Source organism: Xiphophorus maculatus, chromosome 2, assembly GCF_002775205.1.
Source record: "Xiphophorus maculatus strain JP 163 A chromosome 2, X_maculatus-5.0-male, whole genome shotgun sequence".
Lineage (NCBI taxonomy): Eukaryota > Metazoa > Chordata > Actinopteri > Cyprinodontiformes > Poeciliidae > Xiphophorus > Xiphophorus maculatus.
This window is the reverse complement of record NC_036444.1, coordinates 1,333,030-1,357,938: the sequence shown is the minus strand read 5'-3', so window position 1 is coordinate 1,357,938 and position 24,909 is coordinate 1,333,030. Positions and strand designations below refer to the sequence as shown.

The 24,909-nt window shown below is 42.2% G+C and overlaps 1 protein-coding gene across 2 annotated transcripts in view; it reads left to right on the top strand.

The window, feature by feature from the left end:
• LOC102223871 (cat eye syndrome critical region protein 2) overlaps positions 1 to 24,909 on the top strand; it is a 52,899-nt gene that overhangs the window by 21,605 nt on the left and 6,385 nt on the right. Inside the window, exons 2-16 of one of the 2 annotated variants that reach the window (XM_023348776.1) lie at positions 8,164 to 8,258; positions 10,932 to 11,115; positions 11,986 to 12,113; positions 12,251 to 12,331; positions 13,605 to 13,672; positions 13,748 to 13,908; positions 15,875 to 15,964; positions 16,040 to 16,190; positions 17,610 to 17,739; positions 18,507 to 18,544; positions 18,624 to 18,715; positions 18,802 to 18,928; positions 21,560 to 21,930; positions 22,027 to 22,167; positions 23,681 to 23,791. In XM_023348776.1, the coding sequence (XP_023204544.1) occupies positions 8,164 to 8,258; positions 10,932 to 11,115; positions 11,986 to 12,113; positions 12,251 to 12,331; positions 13,605 to 13,672; positions 13,748 to 13,908; positions 15,875 to 15,964; positions 16,040 to 16,190; positions 17,610 to 17,739; positions 18,507 to 18,544; positions 18,624 to 18,715; positions 18,802 to 18,928; positions 21,560 to 21,930; positions 22,027 to 22,167; positions 23,681 to 23,791 (1,968 nt within the window). The remainder of the gene's footprint in view (positions 1 to 8,163; positions 8,259 to 10,931; positions 11,116 to 11,985; positions 12,114 to 12,250; positions 12,332 to 13,604; positions 13,673 to 13,747; positions 13,909 to 15,874; positions 15,965 to 16,039; positions 16,191 to 17,609; positions 17,740 to 18,506; positions 18,545 to 18,623; positions 18,716 to 18,801; positions 18,929 to 21,559; positions 21,931 to 22,026; positions 22,168 to 23,680; positions 23,792 to 24,909) is intronic. The other variant, XM_023348783.1, reaches the window with a different exon arrangement.

Genomic DNA, 24,909 nt, shown 5'->3' with positions numbered 1-24,909 from the left:
TGGCAACTGGGTAAAAGTTTGATGAGTCAGTTAGAGGTGGCTCCACACCAACATGCTGTCACAAGTACGCTACGGCTGAAACAATTCATCGGATTTGTTGTGATTAATTGAAATAATTGGCCATTCATTTAGTAATTAAATAAATTGCAGTATACAGAGTCTAAGAAATGTAATTTATTTAAAGAGAAACACCCTCAGAACAATAACTAAACCAAAAATGTGCAATTAAAAAAAAAAAAATTCCCTTCTCACCCACCGCGGGTGGTTCTTATCCTCTGAGCTCGGGTCCTCTACCAGAGGCCTGGGAGCTTGAGGGTTCTGCGCAGTATCTTGGCTGTGCCAAGGACTGCACATTTCTGGACTGAGATGTCTGATGTTGTTCCTGGGATCTGTTGTAGCCATTGGTCCAGTTTGGGGGTGACTGCCCCGAGGGCCCCGATGACCACAGGCACCACTGTGGTCTTCACCTTCCAGGCCCTCTCCAGTTCCTCCCTGAGGCCCTGGTATTTCTCTAGTTTCTCGTGCTCCTTTTTCCTGATGTTGCAGTCGCTTGGTATTGCTACATCTATCACAACGGCTTTCCTCTGTTGTTTATCCACTACGACAATGTCTGGTTGGTTCGCCATTACCATTTTGTCTGTCTGGATCTGGAAGTCCCACAGGATCTTAGCTCTGGCGTTCTCCGCCACCTTTGGGGGTGTTTCCCACTTTGATCCCGGGGTTTCCAGTCCATATTCTGCACAGATGTTTCTGTACACTATGCCTGCAACTTGGTTATGTCGTTCCATGTACGCTTTCCCTGCCAGTATCTTGCACCCTGCTGTTATGTGCTGGACTGTCTCAGGGGCCTCCTTGCACAACCTACACCTTGGGTCTTGTCTGGTGTGGTATATCTGGGCCTCTATTGCTCTGGTGTTTAGGGCCTGTTCCTGGGCGGCCAGGATGAGGGCCTCGCTGGCTGGATAGCTCAGCTGGCTGGATAGCTCAATAGATAAGGCATCGGTATATCACCCGAGAGGGCAGGGTTCGAATCCAGTCTGGGTCCTTAGGCAAGACCCTTCAAGCTACTGCCTACCTCATACCATGAGAGACACAAAAATGCATAACATGCCGGCTCAGACGTCGCCCGGCCAAACAAGGTCTGCGTCAGGTGTTGGGGAACCAGAGCACCTTGATGACAAATGGGCTACTGGAACAAGACGGAAATATATATATATATATATATATATATGTGATGGAGACCATGGGTTCCATCCCATGTTGATTATTGATATTATGTTGTTTTCAGTTCAAATGTGTTTGTATTAGTTTTTGTTTAGTTATATTGTGACATTTGGTGAACATTGTTTGTGGGGGGAAGACTGGCCATCTTTCCTGTTCGGAGAATGTGGGAGAGAGGGGGAAATGCCAGTTTGTTTTGATTTAGATTAGTTCAATTTGAGTTAATTGAGTATTTGCCTTTCTGGGTGTGTCTCAGCAAGGTGGATCAGAGAGGGAGACGAATGCTCCTGGAGCATACCAACTTCCATTAAGAGGGGGAATACTCTGAGGATTTATATTTAGTTATATTTACTTTTGATTGACTTTAGATTAGTTTAATTTTAATAATTTGCATGCATGTAAATATTTGTTGGATCATTTATTGTTAGGTTTGTGTAAGTAGTGTTTGTTTGTCTTTTCTTTTTGGATCACCCCTTTACCTGGTGTAAGTGTTGGAACTTGCCTCAGGTATAAATGTCAGCTTCTTTGTTTCACTAAGGAGGGAAGGGTGCTGGTGTAATGAAGATTTGGAGCTCCCAAATAAATCCACCTCAAAGACATTTGTTGCCTCACTTCCTTCATTAAACGCAGAGCCTCCGCCGGTCAAAGTGACAAATGGTGTCAGAAGTGTGGCTTTTGGAGGAACAATGAGACGATGATGACAAGAGGTGGTAAAAGAAGTAATGAAACTGAGAATCCGGAGAGTAGTGCTGCTATGAGTGGAGCTGAAGCAGCTACTGGTGCTAGCGCTGATGACAAACTGGATCAGCTGGCTAGCCTCGTCAAGTCACTGATGCAGTCTCAAACTGCCCGAGACCAGCAGATTGAGAAGGAATCAGCACGCCAAGAAGTAAGATGGAAGAATTTACAACAACAGTTTCGACAACTCCAGACTCATGTGGAGGAATTGAAGGAGGAACGACAACATGAGGGTGACTTTTTGGAGGAGGATCCTCACACTCATGATGACGACGGCGACAGCCATGATGATGGACGAAGTCAGATGTCTTTCCAGCTTCCAGCCACACAGAGGGAGCCAAAGCTGCTTCCATTGGCTTCTGATGATGATGTGGAGCACTTCTTGACAACTTTTGAAAGGATAGCTAAGGTCTGTCATTGGCCTAAAGAGGAGTGGGCAGTCCGACTGGTTCCGCTACTTACTGGGAAAGCACGTAGTGCTTATGTGCTGATGGACATTGCTGATTCTCACATGTATGACAAGGTGAAAGATGCCGTTCTGACCAAATATGAGATAACTGCCGACACCTATAGAAGGAGGTTTCGATCCCTGGACATTCATCAGGGTGAGACGCCAAAAGAACTTTATGTTCGGCTTAAAGACATGTTCTATAAGTGGGTTAAACCAGAGACTTCTACAGTGAAGAACATTTCAGAACTGATGATCATGGAGCAGTTCCTGAGGATGGTGAATCCGGACTTGGAGGTGTGGATCCGGGAACGAGCCCCAACATCTGCAGAGGAGGCGGCAAGTTTGGCAGAAGTCTTCTTGTCAGCGAGGACAGGGACCAGAAGAGCCCACTTTGGCCGTGAAAACTTTCCTACGGGAAGAAGTAAGTCTGATGGGGGTGAAAGGGGTGGTGCGCTAGGTCAGACTAAGAGTTATTCAGCTACAAAGTCATTTTCTGTTGCTAAACCCAACCCTGCTAAGAACCACTCTTCCTCAAGACCAGATGTCAGGTGTTTTCAGTGTAACAGAATGGGTCATACACAGTACACATGTCCTGCCACTATACGAAGTAAGCCCTCTCTTCTCTGTTCGGTTCCCAGACCACCCTCCCCATCCCCTGCCCCTGAATCTGCTCACACAGTCCCTGTGTTGGTTAATGGTCAACGTGAAACAGCTTTGTTAGACACAGGAAGTTTTAAGTCTGTGGTTCTGTCTAGCTTAGTGCCAAGAGAACTGTGGGGTGATGCTAAGACAAAAATAAGTTGTATTCACGGTGATGAAATGGAGTATCCTGTAGCTGAGATTTATCTAACTATAGGCGGTCAGACATTTCTATTACCTGTAGCATTAGCTTCAAGGCTTCCTTATGCTGTCATTTTGGGCTTGGATGTCCCCACTTTGACTGATTTAGTGTCGAACACAGCAGCTGGACATTTGACTCAAACTGATGGCCATGAGGGATCCCAGGTCAAGACTCAGAACACTACACTCTTCCAAAAACATGTCCCCATAGTGGCAGGAGCAGAACTTTCCTCCCCAATCTGTAGCTTGGTCACTACTAGAGCCCAGGCAGTACAGAACTCACTTAAGGAATTACCATTCTATGATGTAGAACTGGAGGTGGGTGGTGTAAAACCATCCAAATCCAGAGCACAAAGAAGAAAGGAGAAGTTTTTGGGTTCGGCCAGAATGGAGGTGGAAGGTAAAATGAAACCTTGCCCTTTATTTGACTTTGATATTCCTTCAGATATTTCTGCCCATCAGAGATCAGACCCAACATTAAAACCATGGTTTGATAAGGTTACAGAAGTAGAGGGAAAGAAGCAGGGTAAACTAAATGCCTTGGAAGATGCAACTTATGTTGTGAAGAATGGTGTCCTTTATCAGGTTAAGGGTAGATCGGAAGCCATTGCTTTACCACAGCAGCTAAGGGGAAAAGTGATGGAACTCGCTCATTCAGTTCCTTGGGCTGGGCACCTGGGATTTCAGAAATCCCTTCATAGAATAGCGAGTCGGTTTGTGTGGCCAGGCATGTACACACAGGTGCAACAGTTCTGCTCTTCCTGTCACACGTGTCAGTTAACTACGAACAGAGGTGTTTCTAAAGCACTTCTACAGCCATTACCTATCATAGAAACACCATTTGAAAGGATAGGAATGGATGTTGTCGGTCCCCTGGGGAGAAGCTCCTCTGGTAACCGTTACATTCTGGTTATCTGTGATTATGCTACAAGATACCCTGAAGCTTTTCCTTTGAGATCAGTGAAAGCTAAACAAGTAGCTAACTGTTTGCTTCATCTGTTTTCACGGGTAGGCATTCCTAGAGAGATCCTTACAGACTGTGGGACTAATTTCCTGTCAAACCTTCTGAAGCAGGTCTATCAGTTGTTGGGTATAAAGGGTATAAACACCACCCCGTACCACCCCCAGTCAGATGGACTGGTTGAACGTTTTAACCAAACACTGAAGAACATGTTGCGCAAGTTTGTTACAGAGACTGGCACAGAGTGGGACAAATGGCTGCCCTATATGCTTTTTGCATATCGAGAAGTTCCACAAGCGTCAACTGGATTCTCTCCATTCGAGCTGCTGTATGGACGACAAGTGCGGGGGCCGTTGGATCTTCTTAAAGAGCAATGGGAAAGCCCAAGTCCATCGGATGAGCATGTGGTGTCTTATGTGATAAAAATGAGAGAGAGACTTGAACAAATGGCTGTAATGGCACATCAACACATGACAACTGCTCAAGCAAAACAAAAAACCTGGTACGATAAAAAGGCCAGGGAGAGGAGTTTTCATCCTGGACAGAAAGTGGTGTTGTTGCTCCCCACCAGTGATAATAAGCTTCTCACGAAATGGCAGGGACCTTATGAGGTCACACGATGTGTTGGGAAGCTTAATTATGAACTGTATATGCCAGACAGGAAGAAGAAACATCAGACTTTCCATGTTAATCTTTTGAAACAATACCACGATTCACCACAACAGTTTGCAATGCCGTCTGTTTCTCAGTCATCTCAACAGGTCCCAATGCAGAATAAGGAGCATGCAGACACTGTTGTACCGCAACTCTTTGTGCGTGTGGTGGACGATGAGGAGGAAGATGAGCTATTTTTTCCAGCCTGTAGCTCCGCACCTGTTGCAATTTCTCTCTCTCATCTTCAGCCATCCCAACAGCAGGACATGAAACCCCTTTTGGATCCAGAGTTGTTTCAGGAAAAACCTGGGTTCACAAGCCTGATGAAACACAGGGTTCACCTCAGAGACGATGCTGTACCTCGCAGGAAGTTCTACAGGGTTCCGGAACGTCTCGTCCCACAACTCAAGAACGAGATACAGTTCATGTTGGAGCTGGGGGTCATTGAGCCCTCTGTGAGTGAATGGTGCAGTCCAGTAGTGCTAGTACCAAAAAAGGATGGCACTTTAAGGTTTTGTATTGATTTTAGATACCTAAATAGTGTCTCTAAATTTGACCCTTATCCAATGCCTCGCATTGATGAACTGTTGGAGAGAGTTGGGAGATGCAATTTTATTACCACACTTGACCTCAGTAAGGGCTACTGGCAGCTGGCTTTGGCATCAGAGGCGAAAGAACTGACTGCGTTTAAAACACCATGTGGGGTTTTTCAGTTTAGGGTGATGCCCTTTGGCCTGCAGGGGGCACCAGCGACATTTCAGCGCCTCATGGACCAGGTGCTGAGGGAGGCATCTGACTTTGCTGCGGCATACCTGGATGACGTGGTGGTTTTCAGCCAGACGTGGGAGGAGCATGTTCATCATTTGCAGCATGTTTTACAGCTCATTAGATGTGCGGACCTTACCATTAACCCTAATAAATGTAAGTTGGCTCAGAGGCAGGTAGAGTACCTGGGCTATGTGGTGGGACATGGCCAAGTTAGACCTCAAGTGGGAAAAGTAGAAGCGATTCATGCATACCCAGTTCCTACGACTAAAAGGAAGGTCCGTGCCTTTGTTGGGTTAGTGGGGTGGTATAGTAAGTTCATTCCCCATTTCGCAGACAGGGCTGCTGTTCTTACGGATTTAACAAAAGTCTCTGCACCAAATAAAGTACAGTGGACTGAGGGGTGTGACAAAGCTTTCAGGGACCTGAAGTCTGCAATTTCCAGTGACTCTGTTCTCTACAGTCCAGACTTTGATGAACCGTTTATATTGCAAACTGACGCCTCTGGAGTAGGCCTTGGTGCTGTATTGCTGCAGGACATTGATGGTGAGAGACATCCTATTGTTTTCCTCAGTAGGAAGCTTCAAGACAGAGAGACCAGGTATTCCACAGTCGAAAAAGAATGCCTTGCAGTTAAGTGGGCAGTGGAATCACTGCGGTACTATCTGTTGGGCCGCCATTTTACCCTGGAGACAGATCATCGGGCGCTGACATGGCTACACCAAATGAAAGACTCTAATATGCGCATTGCAAGATGGTACCTGTCACTACAACCTTTTGATTTTACAGTGCTGTACCGGTCAGGGAAGTCTAACCTTGTGGCTGACTCTCTGTCCCGGATGTTCGAGGACTGAGTACTGTTGTCCTGGGTGACGGGGGAGGAAATGTGATGGAGACCATGGGTTCCATCCCATGTTGATTATTGATATTATGTTGTTTTCAGTTCAAATGTGTTTGTATTAGTTTTTGTTTAGTTATATTGTGACATTTGGTGAACATTCTTTGTGGGGGGAAGACTGGCCATCTTTCCTGTTCGGAGAATGTGGGAGAGAGGGGGAAATGTCAGTTCGTTTTGATTTAGATTAGTTCAATTTGAGTTAATTGAGTATTTGCCTTTCTGGGTGTGTCTCAGCAAGGTGGATCAGAGAGGGAGACGAATGCTCCTGGAGCATACCAACTTCCATTAAGAGGGGGAATACTCTGAGGATTTATATTTAGTTATATTTACTTTTGATTGACTTTAGATTAGTTTAATTTTAATAATTTGCATGCATGTAAATATTTGTTGGATCATTTATTGTTAGGTTTGTGTAAGTAGTGTTTGTTTGTCTTTTCTTTTTGGATCACCCCTTTACCTGGTGTAAGTGTTGGAACTTGCCTCAGGTATAAATGTCAGCTTCTTTGTTTCACTAAGGAGGGAAGGGTGCTGGTGTAATGAAGATTTGGAGCTCCCAAATAAATCCACCTCAAAGACATTTGTTGCCTCACTTCCTTCATTAAACGCAGAGCCTCCGCCGGTCAAAGTGACAATATATATATATATATATATATATATATATATATAATGTTGACACTGGCCTGTATTGATATTCAGTCCAGCAGAAAAAGGCCTGAATGTTTCACATGTTGATTTTGAAGGATTTTCATCTGCAGATCCATCATTTGCTACAGATGATCAAATATTCACAAAAGGAATGCTGTTATTGCATTTTAGGCAATAATATCTTAGTTTCCTTATTTAAAAAAATATTTAATTATTTGTTTGAATTTATTTATGTATGTTGATTAAAATAATCTTAAGATGTTAAATGAAAAAGCAACAGTGTGTTTTTTTTTGTCTGATTAAGCAATTCACCATCAGAATAATCAATAGAATAATCAATTACTAAAATACTTGTTAGCTGCCGCCCTAAACACAAGATTCATGGATGTTTATTCTGTGTTTACATGAGGAAGTACTGATTGCTTTGACTCTATAAAGTTCTAAAAACATTAAAACTATGTTCATTATTGGTTCCTCTGATATAGAAACCTGATAAAAAACGAGATGGAGGGTGAAGAAGTGTTTAAATCACACCTGAGCAACTGGACCTAAATCCTGCCTTCGTCATTGATCTGATCATCCGGACACCAGGTGACCCTAATCGGGTCAAACTACCGACAGGACAGAATAAAATCACACACTGCTGTGACCGCTCCGGTCTACATGACGGCCTTGCCTCTGCTCCCATGATGTTTAGATCAGCAGGAAACATTCACCTCAGAGATGTAGAGGCTTCCCTGCAGCCTCATAGGGGGCGCTAGCAAGCCGGATGCGTTGTTTGACTCTTTGGTTTTCCTGAGGGATAAAACAATCCAGACTTCTTTAAAATGAGCTTTGTTGTTTTTCTTCTTCTGCTTCTGATCTGGCCGTTGTTTAGCTGCTGTTGAGTTTAGCGCCACTCTCTGACTGGGAGTGTTATTGCTGCAGCTGAACCCTGCTGCATTTACAGTACTTCACCTATAATTAAACGTGCCCATTTTTTCTTTCCAGGAGCTGGAGAAGGCTCTGTCAGAGCAGGACCTGGACTTCCTCGGTGACCTCGTTGCCTGCTTGTTGCAAGGATGCTACCAGCGCACTGATATAACGTGAGTGGAGAAGTTAAGGATCAGCTGTTACGTTATGCTTTTTGAAAAACACGCTGACATGGGGCCATGCTGGTTGTTTTTGTCAGAAAAAATTAGCAGAATTGGGTAACAGCTGCATTCCGCGCATCTTCATCACCTGATTTAATATAGAGAGTAAAAAACACTCATTTTTAACTCATTAATGCAATTATTCCACACATGAATCCCTCTAAGTACAGTTGTTTTTAATATTTGTTCTGACTTTTAGTTTCCTAAACAAACCCTTCTCTTTTAATTCATAGTTTTTTTTTATTTGAATTGCTTCTGAATAAAGTTTTGAAAGAAGTTTTTTATAGTCTTAGAATGTCGTCAATGCCATTCTGGGCTCTACTAAATCATAAAATTTTAAATTATTCAATGTAATGTTTTATTAGTTGGTTGTATCAGAAACTCTGATAGCTGGAGATGTGTAATCAAGTGGCTGGATTGCAACAAAAATGTCACAGTTTCACTGAAAACCAGCTCTGTGTTAATGGGGCCTTAAAGTTCTGGAGTGGCCTAGTCAAAGTCTCGATGTAAACATATTTTAAGATGTTGTGGCATGACCTTAAACATGCCGCCTGTGTTGGAAAATGCTCCGAGTAAAACAATTCTGCAAAGAAGAGTCGGCCAGAATTGCTCCACGCTGATAGTAAATTCTCATTATTAGGTTTAATTTTTCACATTTGGATATTTTTTTCTTTCTTTATAGATGAAATCATGATTTAAAAACTAGTTCTTGTATTTCCTGGTGCTATTTTTGGCTGATATTAAACGTAAGAACAGAAGAAATCTGTCAGAGGTCTTAACCTTTTCATGGTGTTTGTGTGTAAGCAATCCGGCTCGCAGAAAACAACATATAAACATTTAGATAAATTTGAGTCATCATATGTAAATGTCACGTTATATTAGTCAGAGGTCTCAGGAAGCTCCACAGGAAGTCTGAGTCACCAGAGCAACAACAGTGAGGTGTTAGGATGATTTCTACATGAATGCAGCAAAACCGCTGAAACCATTCTCTCTCCTGTGTTCTCATGATGGGAGAAAGTGACTATAAGCAGAGACTGGTATTCAAATCCAGATATTTTTAGCTGCTCATGGGGGATTCCCCATCTGTTATCCTCCTACTCCTCTCCATCGTTAGAAAGTAGCGTAACGCTGCGGAGCCGCGACAAGCGCCGAGGCAAGATCCAGTTTTTCCACCCAGGCAGCCGGTTACAGGAAGATAGGTGGCTTTATTGGAGCAGACAGGCGCTGGCATCCTGGGGCCGGCCTTTCACAGAGCTGCCCTTTTCATCTGCATGCGCTAAACGCTCAGCTGCAGCTGGAGGGGCACGGGGCGGGAGGCGCCGGGGCAGAAAGGAGGGACCGGGGAAGCCTGCAGCGGTGTGAAAAACGCACGCTGTTCTGTCAAGATAAGCCACTTTTTTCTGTTTGCAGTTTCACAGATGCTCAGATAAAACCCAGCCCAAGGACAGCAGAGGAGAAGTCCGGTTTATCTCTCATACCTGACCCAGCAGCAGAAACCCAGCTCTCATGAAAAGTTTAACAGGGTGTCTGCGCATCCTCAAAAACTCTTACATTCATGTACCTGAAATCAACGCCTTAAAATATTTTAAATTCATTAGAAAAAACCGCAAGTTGGTCTTAAATATGTTAATAACTGGTCTTGAATGTATTTATTTAACCTTTATTTAACCAGGTGAGTTACTAAACTCACCTGGTTAAACAAATACTTATTAACAATAACAACCTGGCAGGGAGGGAAGATCACATAGAAAGACCAAGCAGCATACATAACAATAAACATACACAGTTGAAATCATAAAACAGTAAAAACAATACAGCATAGGACAAAACTGACATTACATTTTTAGCTGAAGCATGTGCAGCTTTCAAACGGCATCTTTTTAAAAATACCCATAAAAGTTTCTACTGATGCAAAAGTGCTTAGCTTGAATATTTTTTGGCTTCCTTCCAGTCATTTGCTATTTTGCCTGTAAATCTGACACCAGCTACATCCGCTAACAGCAGCAATGAAGCTGCTTTTCTCAACCCACTGCGGTTTAATTTCTGCCTCTAAACGATCTGATGGGACGCTGGAAAAGACTGTTGTGCTAAAAGGAGTTAGCCTATCAGCAAACTATGCTAGGCTAAAATAGCATGCTAAACATGTAGCAGCTAACACTAATATCAGCGTCCACAGTCCAGATTTCTAAAGAAGCTCAATTAATGATCAGAGAAACTGGGGGAAGATGAATGGATAGAAAAACACTTTGTTCCAACCTGATGGTTGAAAAACAGATTAAAAGATATAAATATATTTGATGTTGAGATCATATGTCTGTTTATTCAATTAATTAGCAGTAATTGAAAGTATTGCTTAATTTGTAATTATGTAGTTTTCAGCCAGAATGTGATTAATTAATTACATATCCTGCAAGTAACTCAGTTAAAATTTTTAATCAAGTCCACCAGTAGTTTTGTGCCTTCCTTGTTTTCAGTTTTTTCTATTTTAAATCTAAATATTAATAAAGACAAGGAACTCAAACATGCATCACATATAAATCATCATAAATTTGAAGAATATTATCTAGCTTAGATATTTCTGTAGAGTTGTTGGGCAGACTGTAACGTAGCCTCCGTTGTGTTCAGCCCCCAGACGTTCAGCAGCTACCTGGATGACATCATCAGCTACAGGTGGGAGCTGGAGGAGGGGAAGCCCAACCCGCTGCGGGACGGGCCGTTCGACAGCCTCCACCCTCGCACTCAGGTGGAGCTGCTGCACAGGCTCTGCGACTACCGCCTGGATGCTGCAGACGTCTTCGACCTGCTGAAGGTCCGTTAAACTTTCAGTCATGTTGTGGTTTAAAAAAAACGACTTTCCTCATTAACTTAAATTTATTTAGTTTTTTTTAAATCTACACATGTTTGCAGTTGGTCAGTTTGAAATCATTCAAATTCCAATGGATCTCTCTTTATGTTTGAACTCGGTATTGATATTCAGATTTCTGACTCACTTTGTTTTGGTAAATTAACAACATTACAAAGTAGAAAACAAAACAAACCAATAATTTGGTTATTAACAGGCTGGAGCCAAGACTTGTACTTCCCTACCCTATTCAGAGACTCAGGAGCCTATGGTGATGAAATATATCTAAGATAATACTAAAAGTATTCAGAAATAAGAAAATGTAATTTAAGAAATGTTATTTTTTTATTGAAAATAATAAATTAACAAAAAAGATAAAATAAATAAAAGATAAGAATATCAAAAGGCTTATTATGATTATTTTTCTCAGACAGACAATATGTAGAGTGAAGAGTGCAAAATACAACCAATAACTCATGAAATAATTATTTAATGCCATAAATTTTTTGAAACTTGAAATAAATACAGAAATTGTTTATTTAATATTGCATTAATTACATGTCTTAATTAAATGTATAGATTTCCTTTTTGAAAACCCAGATGTAATTATTTCATGATTTAATAAATAATTTCTTCATTTTCAGTTTTAAAAAATTAATCACACATTTAAGTAATTATTTCAGAAGTTATTTATTTTTTGTAATTTGGCACTCTTTGCTCTCCATAAAACTCCATCCTGTCTCTGCGGGATTAATAAATGGGTTTGTTCAAAGGACTGCATGGCATTAATCACTAACTGCTCAAAACATATGATTTGAATTTCGCCTCCTCCTGCAGGGGCTGGATGCAGACAGCCTGAGGGTAGAACCCCTGGGGCAAGATGGAGATGGCGCCCTCTACTGGTACTTCTATGGCACTCGTATGTACAAAGAGGAGCCACTGGACAGGAAAGCTGAGAGTCTCAGGTGAGATTAGACGTTAGCAGTCAGGTTTCCATTGGTTTAATGGTAGATGTTGAAGCGTGTAATTGGAAAAGGGCGTTAACACGTGTTTACAGGCTCGTTAAGCTTTCAGGAGCTAATTAAACTCCTCCTTCTTCCAGTGAATTTGATCCAACATTACCAGAGAGGAAGAGGAGGGGAAGACCACCAAAGAAACGAAAGCTAGAAGACAATAATCTAAGGTAAATATGAACAGTATCGTGTTTTAAAACTGTCGCAGCAGCTCTAAATGCTGTTGGTCGTGTTTTTAATCATTCTTACACTCTCTTGTGTTTTTCCCTGAAGGAAAACCTTCACTGTGTCTGAAAATAATTCAAATTACTTGCCAGAAATCAATCCTATCATCAACATTTATTCCAGTAATTCAGATCAAAATCATGTAGCTTCATTCCACACAGACTAACTGGATTACAGGGAATGGGAACCCAGCATCCATCCATCCATTTACACCTTGTCCCTAGCGGGGTCCGGAGGGGTGCTGGTGCTTATCTCCAGCCAATGTTTCGGGCGAGAGGCCTGGTACACCTGGACAGGTCGCCAGTCCATCGCAGACCCAGAATTCAGTTTCATCAAATTTCAACATTACATCAGAGCAACAAAGGGGTTTAATCCAGAAATGTGGACCTACTGAACAATAAATCCATGAACAGTAGATTCTACACTCAGTGGCTGGTCTGTTATATTTATAAAACGAAACAAAAAACTGTGAAAACATATTTTCATCTCTGAAGTTGTCCTAAAAACATTCTACATGGTTGAACTTTCATATTTTTTTAATGATTTTCTTGCAAGGTTTAGACATAATCATAAAAATTACCTGAAAACAAATTAGATGAATGGTTAAAGCTGCAATCTGTAGTTTTTATGAAAAATATGTTGTTTTTAACATATTTCCTAAACCTGTCTCCATGTCATGACAGTTTGAGAATGATAATATGTGAAATGATTGATCTCCTTCACCTTCTTCCTGAGCTACTATTGCCATCTAAAGAAATGCACCAAAAACAAAACGACCAACCAGAGCCAGGAGGCGTGTCTTAGTTCTGTCAATCAACATCATGAACACATTGCTAAATGTATTAATGACAGAGAAACAAATCACCGTTACAGGAAAACTTTATGCACTGTCATTGGTATCTATGCTAGCTAGATTTAGCATTTATAACAGCCTCTATTGGCGGGGACAAGCTGTAGTGCTGCAGAGAGCAAGGACAGGACCGGGATGGGGGAGGTTAGCAGCGGCCGCATGGACATGATGGACAGCGCTAAGACCCACCTTCTGGCTCCGATTGGTTGTTTCTAGTTAGCACTGGAAGAAAACAAATACTGTCATGCAGCTGTAATCACCAGGCCTTGGCAGCATTTGCTGACTCAGCCTTTTGATCCAGGTGTGTTGTAGATCCCTGTTCCAGGAGATTATTGGTTTATTTATCTCCTTCCATTTGTTTTGCTCAGTGAAGATGAAAGTGAGGGGGCAGATGTGAAGTCAGACAACGGGCTGGATGACTTTCCTCCAAGCGCAGGTGAGATCAGGTCACCTGTCCATTTGCCATCATCATGTCTGCCTTTGAATCAAACCCCCGCTGTGCCTCTGGCAGGCCGTCAGCGAGGCGCCTGGTCTCTGGTGTGTGACACAGAGGAGCAGTGGATCAGCCTGGCGGAGAGCATCAAGGACAGAACGTCCCCACAGGACCGCCATCTTTACCGCGTCATCAGCCAGAACTTCCTGCCTGAGATCAGCAGCATGATCGAGCACAAGGTCAGAGCTGGAAACACGTCGGCACCACTCATGGTTCCCTTACTGCAGATTCCTCTGACAGAAACTCATCTGGTTGTTATTTAGCTTCAGAGGCTGATAACTGAGGAAAATCTCTGCAGAACCTTATCTGAACAATTTACCCCAAGTCAACAAGAAACAGATCTGTTCAAATGTCCATCTCTTTCAAACTCAAATTGGTTTGAAGTCACTTCAGAAAAAATGCATTTCTGCATTTGTAGTTTTTCAGTGTCGATCTCTAAATTAGAGTAGCACATACGTAACTGAAACTTTAATGGAGCAGTATTATGTAAAATCTGCTTTTTTGAGCTTTACGGCATCAAAACCAAACCTGGACTGTTGCTTTGATTCTTTTATGTTTGAGAAATCCTTTAATCTGTATGGCAACCATTCAGCTCTGGAAAATGCCTGGGTGGACCTAGCCCCGCCTCCCAGACTCAGCTCCTTCAGACTAGCCAGCAGCAATTAGCAAACACCTAGAACTGCTGAGCCTTTTATAGGAGCTGCTGATCAGAGCAACGCTGGTATAAACGTTGTTAAACGGTTAATAGAGGAGCCAGAAAGAGCTGGAGTTTTTAAAGAGACAGAGGCCCAATATCAGGTGTTAAATCAGGAAGTCAAATTTAATATATACAGCATTTTTACAACATCTGAAAGCATTATTGTTACTTGATTGTGCTGTGAAATGGTACTACGTACCTGTAATACACATGTTACTGGCCCTTTAAGGTTGCTGAAGCCTCTCCCTCCACATGTCAGCAGCCGTTTAACTGGTCTGGGTGGAGCTGACGATCCTGGGGATTCATCAGTGTTTCTGACTGAAATGAGTCAGAATTAAAGAGGCTGCTGCTCTGCACATGGGGAACACGGCTTTCCTTTTCCTTTCTTCTTCTTTCCATCGTTGTCATTTATCTCCTCCTTCTTTCCCTCACACCTCTTTCTTCTTCTCTTTACTTTCCAGCTATGAATGCACACACACACACACACCCGCACACAAACCCACACACCTGTCTCACTATACTTGTGTGGAGCTGCATTGACTTCCATTAATTTGTACAGTCTAAGCCTGATCTTCCTGATTTTTTATTAATCAATTTAAGTCTTTCTGTATATTAGAAATACATCAAAAATGGAAATAAACAAATATTTAAGTTGCTTTTTTTCTATATAAGAAAACAAACATTTTATTGCTTAAAATGCTAAAATATCAATCCATTGGTGTACGCTTGGTCAGCTGCAGCTAAAACAATTCTTCTAACATCAACAGGTGAAAAGCTCGACCCTTTTTGCTCAACTCGGTACAGTGTGGGACTGATCTGGGGATTATGTTTTCAATTCATAATTAGAACGCAGAATGTGCCTAATATGAGATCTTTACAGAATTTGAACCAAGTGAAGCTAAAACTTCCACTTAAGGCATTCTGGGTGGAACAGAAACATTTATATTTGTACAGTTTTGACTTAGTTACTGCTCTGACTTGTTTTTAGTCTGTACTCCAGTTAATTAATTGATTAATAATTATTTCATTCCACATTGGTTAGTTGGCAAAACAAGTACACACATACGCGCGTGTGTTGCACACACACACACACACATACATACACATCCACCCTTGGGTTCAGTTGACAAACTGAGCAAGCGCAGGTGATAGTGGGCAGGAAAAACTCCCCTTTCACAGGAAAACCCCGGCAACTTTAACTTTAGTTTCACTTGATGCTGGCCTTTCTGGCGTCTTCCTACACAAATCCACTTGATTCTCATCTCCCTTCAGTGCACTGTCTGTCATTTCTCCTATTGAGATCGATTTCTCCAGGTTTAATTTCATCCTGGCCAATCAGCAAACAGGAGAAGGAGTTGTGATACTGTTCAGTTAAAGTCAGAGCAAAATGAATCTTCCCTGTCTAAGTTTTAGAAACAGAACTAAATTTGTGCTTTTCTTTTCTTCAGGAGCGAGAGCAGAAGCAGAAGTTACTGGACCCGGCGCCAGTCCGGACCTCGCAGTGGTTCTCTGAAAACCACATTAAACCTGAGAAAGAGGTGCGACATGCACACATGGAGCATGGCGTGTTTTCCTGACGCCGCAGAGTAAGACTCTCCTGTTTATGCCTGCAGGACAATCTGAAGGCCAGATCAGAGGAGGAGAGGCGGAAAGACGAAGAACTGGACCGGCAGGTTCTGCTGGCTGAGCAGCGCCGGGAAGAGGAGCGCCTCCTGCAGGAGGAGCAGCAGAGGGAGAAGCTGGAGAAGATGAAAGCTGTGGAAGGTGAGGCTGGGCGGGCGGAGCTGCTCTCTGCTCCAGATGTTTTTCACAGCTGGACTCTACAGTATCTGAGATAAACAGGGTTTGGTGGTAATTGTTGAACGTTGATACTGTTTTATCATCTCATCAGCAACCTGCCAGCAGCAGGTGTGGTCCTGTAGTGACAGACTCTTTCACATCTCCTTTGCTGTGGTTTGCTCCCTGAGAGGCGAAGTGACTCTAGAAGCTTTATGATTTACGAACAGGATGGAAAAGCCTTTAATCAGAGGATCCCTCCTGCCTCTGATGTCTCCTATCAGGGCTTAACGAACTGCTGATTGTTCTCCAGCAGAGGAACTTCTTGGATGTTTCTATGGATGAGCATCTACGGCAGGCAGTTTTAGCATAAGATTGATTTTTTCTGACCATCTGTAACTACAATGCAGATATCTAAGGTTGAGTTTCAAATAGATACAACTAGGCCTGTCACAATAAGCAATAAATCAGTTAGTCCCATTAATTAAAACAAGCTCAATAATTTCAGTTTGCGTGATTTATTGTTGTTTTCTTTTTGTTCTTTTCTAGTGCAGGAAACCCAAAATACTGCAGGTGACTGTTTGGACAGCTCAGTGACCAATTTCTTAATTCAGATATCTGAAAATTTTATTTTTGGTGGCCTAAGCCTAAAAATGTGATTTAAGATGCCTTGAATTCTTCGTCTTACTAGTCAACATGTAAATGCAGATATCTTGAATTATCATTCCACTTAGTCACAATATAGTCTCTGATCAAAACTCATGTTTAGATATCTGGAATGATTTTATGTTAAAACGGCCTGCCATATATCGTAAAGCCATCAAAGTTCCAGATATCTCTAATTTATTTGGCGATACCTTAAAAAGAATCATTACTAGTCAAAATTACAGTTCTAGATATCGCTAAGCTAGCTTTACTGAGTCATTATTTACTTTCAAAATATCCAAAATTTAATGTGCACCATTCTAATTTAAAAATACATTTAACATATTTTTAATTAGAATTATGACTAGTCTACTAATCTGATCGTGATTAGATATATCTTAATTAACTAATGTGTCTAGTCTTGATCACATTTCAGAAATGTAGAATGTAAGTGAATCTGATTTTATGTTGAAACGGCTTGCCGTAGAGCAGCAGGATCTGTGGACTGTAGATATTTTCCGTCAGACATGTTTAATCCACCCAGCAGGGGGTCTGGCGGGCCGCTCGGCCTTTCATGTTGGAAGCTGAAGCGGAGGCGCTGATGCTCCTCTCTGGCAACTGAGGTCTGGTTTTTATCGGCCTCAAAAACGGTTTAAACTTGAACTTCAAAGCCTGGGGAATCTGCGTTTTCCTGAAGCTGCTGTGCGGTGGGTTTTTAAAGTGGTCAGCGGATTCAACTGTGTGTTTGTTGGTTTCCCTCAGAGCGAGCGAAGAGGCGGAAGATGCGTGAGGAGAAGGCCTGGCTGCTCTCCCAGGGAAAAGATCTTCCACCCGAACTCCTGAACCTGGAGCCGTCTTCCCCCGTCAGGCGGACACGGAAGAGCAAAGAATTGTGAGAACACAAATCGAACTCTTCCTCAAGTTGCCGCTGCAAAATTCAATGTGTTTAATCAAGATTTTGACTAATAAAAATATATATATATATATCACAAAATGAAGTATTATGGGATAGTGGAAGAAAAATGAAGGGTTTTCAAAATTAAATTTTTTTCTGAATTACTCAATCAGGAGAACTTGAAAGTAAAAAGTTAACAGCAGCAGATGGAGTCGTTTAGTTGATGGCAGCATTATGTCAACCTCCATGAATCGTAAAACTGAGAAAATATAAAGTTACCAGTGGAAATTATATCAAATAATGCAGGTTGGAGAGCAGTAGGAGAAGAGCGCGAGTCATGGTGGTCAGTTTGCAGCATAACTACAGGGATAACTCAGAAAAATTAAGACCTTAGATTGAGGCAGAGATAGTTCAGATCAAAGCATTTTCATGTGTTAGAACGGCCTAGTCAAAGTCCAACTCAAACTGGAAACTGATGGTTCTCTGAGCTGGTGTTCCCAGTCTGACTCAGCTTGAAGCAAAACTGAAAGAAAACTGGTCTAACTTTTTCTAGAAAACTGGTTAAAAAGTTAACGTCTCGCTGCTAAATGTGATTCTGTAACATATTCACACAGAGGCTGAATTCTGCCGCACTTTTCAGATTGTTATTTGCCAAAATGTTTGAGTTTTTTCCATTTTCCTTCCACTTCTCTGCGTTGTTTAACAAGGCGCTGTGCTCATGTATCTGACTCAGTGTTTCTCATGTCCAATCTTCGCCTCTACAGCTACGACATTGACGATGACTGCACCGCTCTTTACAAAGGTACGTTGATAAAATGACAATGCAGCTCATCTGCTGCCCATCAGCGCCGAAGAGTTTACCCGATCCCACTTGTGTTCAGTGCTGGAGGCCCTGAAAGCTCACAAAGATGCCTGGCCTTTCTTAGAGCCTGTTGACGACTCCTACGCCCCAAATTACCACGACATTATCCAGGTAAATTCATTTATATAATGTTAATTATTTATCTTTAATGATGTTTTTATAGGCTTGTTGAATACTTTGACCTTTCATCCTGCCAGACTCCCATGGACCTCTCCACCATTGAAAAGAAGCTAGGTGACGGGGAATACGTCGCCAAGGAGGAGTTTATTGCAGACGTGAAGCTCATGTTTGAAAACTGTGTGGAATACAATGGAGAAGACAGCGGTAAGCCATCAGCCTCACAAACATGCATGTTATTAGTTATTAGTGGTGGGACTCCATTACAATTATTAATCAAGTTGATTTGTGTAATTATGCTGGCGATGTTGCTGTTTCGTCAGATATACAGGCTTACCAGAAACACAATGCAAAGCTTCTGGCTTGGGACTTTTTGTATGTAAAAAAATAATAATAAAGTGCAATTAACTGCGTTATCATACTGACTGTAGTTTAAACATAATTCAGAGACAAAAATGGAGCCCTACAGAACTTCATGAAAGACGCATTCTTATGTAAAATCAACTTTTCTGAGCTAAACATTATCTTATAATGTTATTATCTCATCATAAACAAACCTGGAGTGTTGCCTTGATTCTTTAAATCCTTCAGTCTCCATGGCCTGGTTGGACCTAACTCTGCCTTCAAGACGCAGCTCCTCCCCCACTCAGCTCCTTCAGACTAGCTAGCAGTAATTAGCTGAGAACTAATTAGCTGAGCCATTGTAGGAGCTACTTCTCTGACCAATGCTGGTTAAAACATTAAGGGGTTAACATTGGAGCCATGCTGAGATGACTTCCTGGAGGCAGAGTTTCAGAAAGAGCAAGAGTTTTAAAGAGATAAAGTCTCAATTTGAAGGTGTTAAATTACCAAATCAAATTTCTTTTACATCATGTTTGACATATAGCATTTTTATAATAACTGAAGCTAACATAGTTACTTGATTGTGCTTTAAAATTCCACGATGTGTCTGGAAAAGACTCGATACTACCCCTTTAAAAATCAGATGGCAGTTGGTCCTGGTTCTGACTCGGTCTGGCCCAGGATCTAGACAAACCTGTTCTCAGTAGCTAAAGCTTCTTGGTCAGGAGTCAACGTGAGAGACTGATCAACCAATCAGAAGCAGATTTAGGTGTAACTACGGCAACGTGATGGTAGAGAGAAAATGACTTCTTTTAAACCTTCAGTTGGTCGTGGCAGATGGCCGCTGGTGCTGAGCCTGTTTCTGGTTCTGGTTCTGGTTCTGCTGGAGGTTTCTTTCTGTTAAAGGGGAGTTTGTCCTCTCCACTGTCGCCACATGCATTGTTGCTATGAGGGACTGCTGTATGAAAAGAAAAGCAGCTTTGTCATGGGTGCGTCAGATTTATGGGCGTACCAGAAACATGCAATGCGAAGGTTCCTTTTATATGTTAAAAATAAAAAGGGGTGATTAGTTGCATTAACATTTTAATTAATCTTTGTAATTAATTAATCAAAATTAACGCATTAGTAAGTTAATCCCGGCCCCAGAATCAGTTTTGTTTCATGTTTGTAGCGAGAAGGACGTGTCGATGTGTTTCTCAGGGGAGAACTGTTGCAGCTGCTGTAGAAATGGGGGAAGTGTTGGAGGACCGGGGGGTGATGAGGGGTCCGTGCTGGAGGGGTCCGTGCTGGAGGGGTCCGTGTTGGAGGGGTCTGTGTTGGAGGGGTCCGTGCTGGAGGGGGTCCGTGCTGGAGGGGGTCCGTGCTGGAGGGGTCCGTGTTGGAGGGGTCCGTGTTGGAGGGGGTCTGTGTTGGAGGGGGTCCGTGCTGGAGGGGGTCTGTGTTGGAGGGGTCCGTGTTGGAGGGGGTCTGTGTTGGAGGGGGTCTGTGTTGGAGGGGGTCTGTGTTGGAGGGGTCCGTGTTGGAGGGCAGCCTTGACAGTGATTAATGGGGAGTGATTGAGTTGTGCTGAAGGGGACCCGGGCTCTGCAGAGCCACAGGAACATTCCAGGCCCTAAGCGCTCTGTCTGGAGCCGTCCATCCAGCTGGGGCGGCGGGGGAGGAGAGATGCTGCAGGGCCTGAGGCAGGGGGGGCCAGTGGGGCCAACCCACGCCCTCTGACCTGGTCGCTGGGACAAATAGAAGCTGACTGCAGCAGACCGGCTGGTCAGTGACGATACGCTCTGTGATGACGAAGGTATAAAAGTATTCACCCCTGTTTTACTCATTCAAATATCTGACAAAGAGAACCTGAGGAAAAACATGATGAGTTTAGACATCCAAGCCCGTATCGAAGAGTAATTCATCAACAAGAGGCTTATGGTTACATTTTACCTGATGACAGCCAGAGATCACTACCAGAACCCGGCTGACAGCATGAAGTAGGACTGAAGAGCTCAAACAGCAACACATCATGTCCTGCTCTAAAGAAAACATCTATCAGTCTGGAGAGAGTTACAGATCCATATCCAAGGTTCTGGTTCTCCAGAGAACCTCAGCAGAACCATGATCCACACATGAACCAATGGAAAACCGAGTGGTTCACCAGAACCACCCAGTACTCCTCTAGTGGAGTTCTGGGTGGTTCTGATGAACTACTGAGAAGATAGATAGGTAGATTTACAGACAAAAAATGTTTTTGTTTTTTATCTTAAATGCAAAAATGTTTAGATTTTTTGTGCAATTTTGGTTTAATTGCTGGCTTATTTACTGCAAGTTTGCTGTTCTTTCAGCAAACTTCCTTTTTTTGAGTCCAGTTGTTTATTTCAATAATTGATTGCTGCTAGATATTAGAAATTATTCTGGAATATTTTTATGAAAGGAGACGTGACGCCTCCCAGAAGGTTCAGCGGTTCAGAAGGTCCGGTGTTCTTTACGACGGCTGGTTTCTGTTTGCAGAATACACCGTCATGGCCGAATCTCTGGAGCGCTGCTTTAACCGGGCGCTGCTGAAACACTTCCCGTCGGAGGATGGCGACACAGACGAGGAGTTCCACGTCAGCCGGGAGGACCGAGAGCGGAAGGACAAGAAGCGAAACCGGACCAGTAAACATTTAGGACCGGAGAGCTTGATCAGGGCGACGGAGCAGGTCCAGCGTAAGAGGACTCCGCAGGGAAAAGGCAGCGCTCCTGCAGAGGCAGAGGACAGCCGGATGCCCCTACTGCAGCTCCCACCCCACTGGGCCAGCGGCCCGGCTCAAGGCCCGGCTCATGGATCGGCTCATGGCCTGCCTCCAAACCAGCAGCACATGTTCCATCCACGACAGCAGGTGATCACAGAACATCCTGGACCCGTCCCCACCTGCCCGAATCTGCACCTGAGCCTGAAACTAAACAAAACTAATGTCTCCATGTCTTATTGTCAGCTCCGTCCTCCAGCTGGTCCTCCCGGTCCGCAGATGTTCGCTCAAAGGATGGCCATGGATCCTCGCTTCAGCTACCCGGTCCACATCCCGAGGCCTGGAGACCCCAACTTCAGCCGCTACCCTCACAGTTTTAATATGCAGGTACAAAATAATAAAGACTACACTTAAACTTTGAGTCCAGAGGTCTTTGACTTTTTTCAGCCTGGGATCCCCAAACTGACAGAGAGCTGGATATGCATAAAACATGTTTTATTACTGTGCACAATACAAATAACACAGCTTTAGTTCAATTTTTTAATTTCAAACGTCAGCTTGAATACAAAAGTGACGCCCTAAAACAAACTGTTTTATTTTGCTTAAAATTTAAGCTGCTGCAATAAACAGTAGATACGTTAATTGCATGATAAATTAAAACAAACTGAATAATTTCCCTTTGTATGATCTAGTGATTTTCCTCTTTTCTCTCTTTCTACCAAAAAGTGGATGATAAAAGTCTTCAGTCTGGTTCTTTGGTTTCAACTAAACCTGTTTTGATTGGAAGTTTTGTTTAGAGAGACCCATAATTCTTTTTATTTGTTTCTGTTGTCTTTCTGTTTTGTTTATTTATTTTGGATATTTAAAATGTCTTCCAGTTGCAGTGTAAAATGTTTATTAGAATTTAAAGTTTATTGATCTTGCATTATTGCCATTATATTACTTGAAAATCATTTCAAAACAATATTATTGTTTATCGCAATAACTTCTGGGGCTTCTGGGAAAATTTGTTTTCACGACTACTTAAAATGCAGAACCTTTAACTTAAAGACTTTTGCTCACTGAAAGTGTAACTTTCTGACTGAGAAACATCATTAATGCAGTATAAATGTGGCAGATACCGACCCGTACAATCACCACTAACTGTTTAGCAGTTAGCCATTAAGCTAGCGGGCCAGCTAGCATGCTAACACCAAAATGCTGGTAAAGTAGAACAGTTATGACACTCTTAAAACATACTCCATATAAGAGTGGTTGATGCAATAAAAAATATTATATGATAAAAAAACTTTATGGGAATCATAAATATAGACTTTTCCATCCTAAAGTTAAATAAAAGTGAGACGGAGACTCTAATTCTTGCTCCCTGCCAATACGCCATCTGTACCATCAGCTCATTTACACGTGTTGAAAAGTATTTTTCTTTTTCTTTTCTTTTTCATTGTTTTATTGTAAGCATTAAAGATAGTATAAAGATAAAGATGGTTTCATAGCTAAACTGCTTTGACTACTATTTTTTTAAAATAAATAAAATAAACAAATAAAATCAATAAATGTATGTGCAGTTGTCCAATAATTAGGAAAGAGAATAAGAAATTATCAGGGCAAATGACAGTAGCCCAGGGCCCCGCAGGTTTTATTTTATTGACAAATGCATGTTTTGGAGACATCGTGCTTTATAGAAGAGTCGCATCAGGTGAGTTGTAAGAATATTTAGATTTTTATGAAAATAAACATTACTGAAGTATTTTAAAATTATGGAGTTACAGCATTTTTTTAGTGGTGAAAGGATGATTGAATTTACCATCATCAGTTGGTATCATCAGTTATCAGTTATGTATGACTTCACCTATGAATGTAATGTAATGAAATTTACATTAGCAAATTAATTTTTCTTTAGTGGATAGAGCACCAAAACGGTTTCCAGCCCAGGGACCCACATCCTTGTAAATCCGGCCCTGGATGCACCAAACGTCTCACAGGAAGCACCGCCACCCTGTGGTGTAACTCGGTACAACACCTCAATTCAACATGTTTTCACCCCTTTTTTGCTCCTATGGAATTATCAATAAAGTAAAACAGTTTGATCACACCTCATTATCAATTTGTTACATGTTGGATTCATGGTAATCTGTATTTAAAGCTGCAGTATGTAACTTTTATAAAAATATATATATTACACATTTGATGAAACTGTCGCTAAGAAAAAAATCAAGCTCTTCTACCTTCTCCCAGTGATAACCAGAATCAACCAATCAGAGGAAGGAGGCGGGGTTTAGCTGGCGCTGCCTTCCTCTCTGCTATGCTTAGGCCTGTCACGATAAACGATAAATCGATTAATCGTACGATAAATTAAAACTATCTTATCGGCATTATCATCTCTTCCGGCCTTTTTCTCTTTCTGTTGATGACACCGAATGAAAAAAGGCTCAACTCCGGTGCTCTCCACTGACTCCCCCTTCCTCATTTTACTTAGTGTAAAGTCCAGCGCACACGACACGATCTATTGTCGGCCCATTTTCAAAACCTGACAGACCACACATTAGCCGACAGAAATCCTAGGTATAACGGTTCGATCGGATTCGTTCCCGCCCTGTGGTGTCCAACAATGGGCACAAAACAATGGCTACAAGTCCAGTGAACTAATTTTAAAACCAGGCATTAATCAATGCTTTACTACAATCTACCTGCAATACATGTGGCTAGTGTCAGCGTAAAGTCCTGACTGAATGAAAATCATTAGAACCTATTTACGTCACGTTAACGAAGAACAGCTGAAAAGTTACCGGGTTTATCAACTGCGGTAGCAATTTCGCTCCAACTCCTCCTCTTGTCATTTCTATATTCTTTGCATGTTGAATAAACATTAATGTTGTTTCCACATATCATCTCCAATGTCTGCTGGACTTCGGGTTGCGCCGTATCAGCTGTTTGGGATTCCCCTCCGTAATTTCCCCTCAGAAAGTGCGGAGGAGAATCCGCGCTTTCTGATTGGCTGCCTGTCACATTCAACAGGTGTAGTTAAAGGGGGAAACCCCTGATTTAGATCGGAGCAGCAACGACGATCTACCGTAACACACCACACAATCTTAGAAAGACCTACGTTCTAAGATTGTTGTAAGGGGAAAA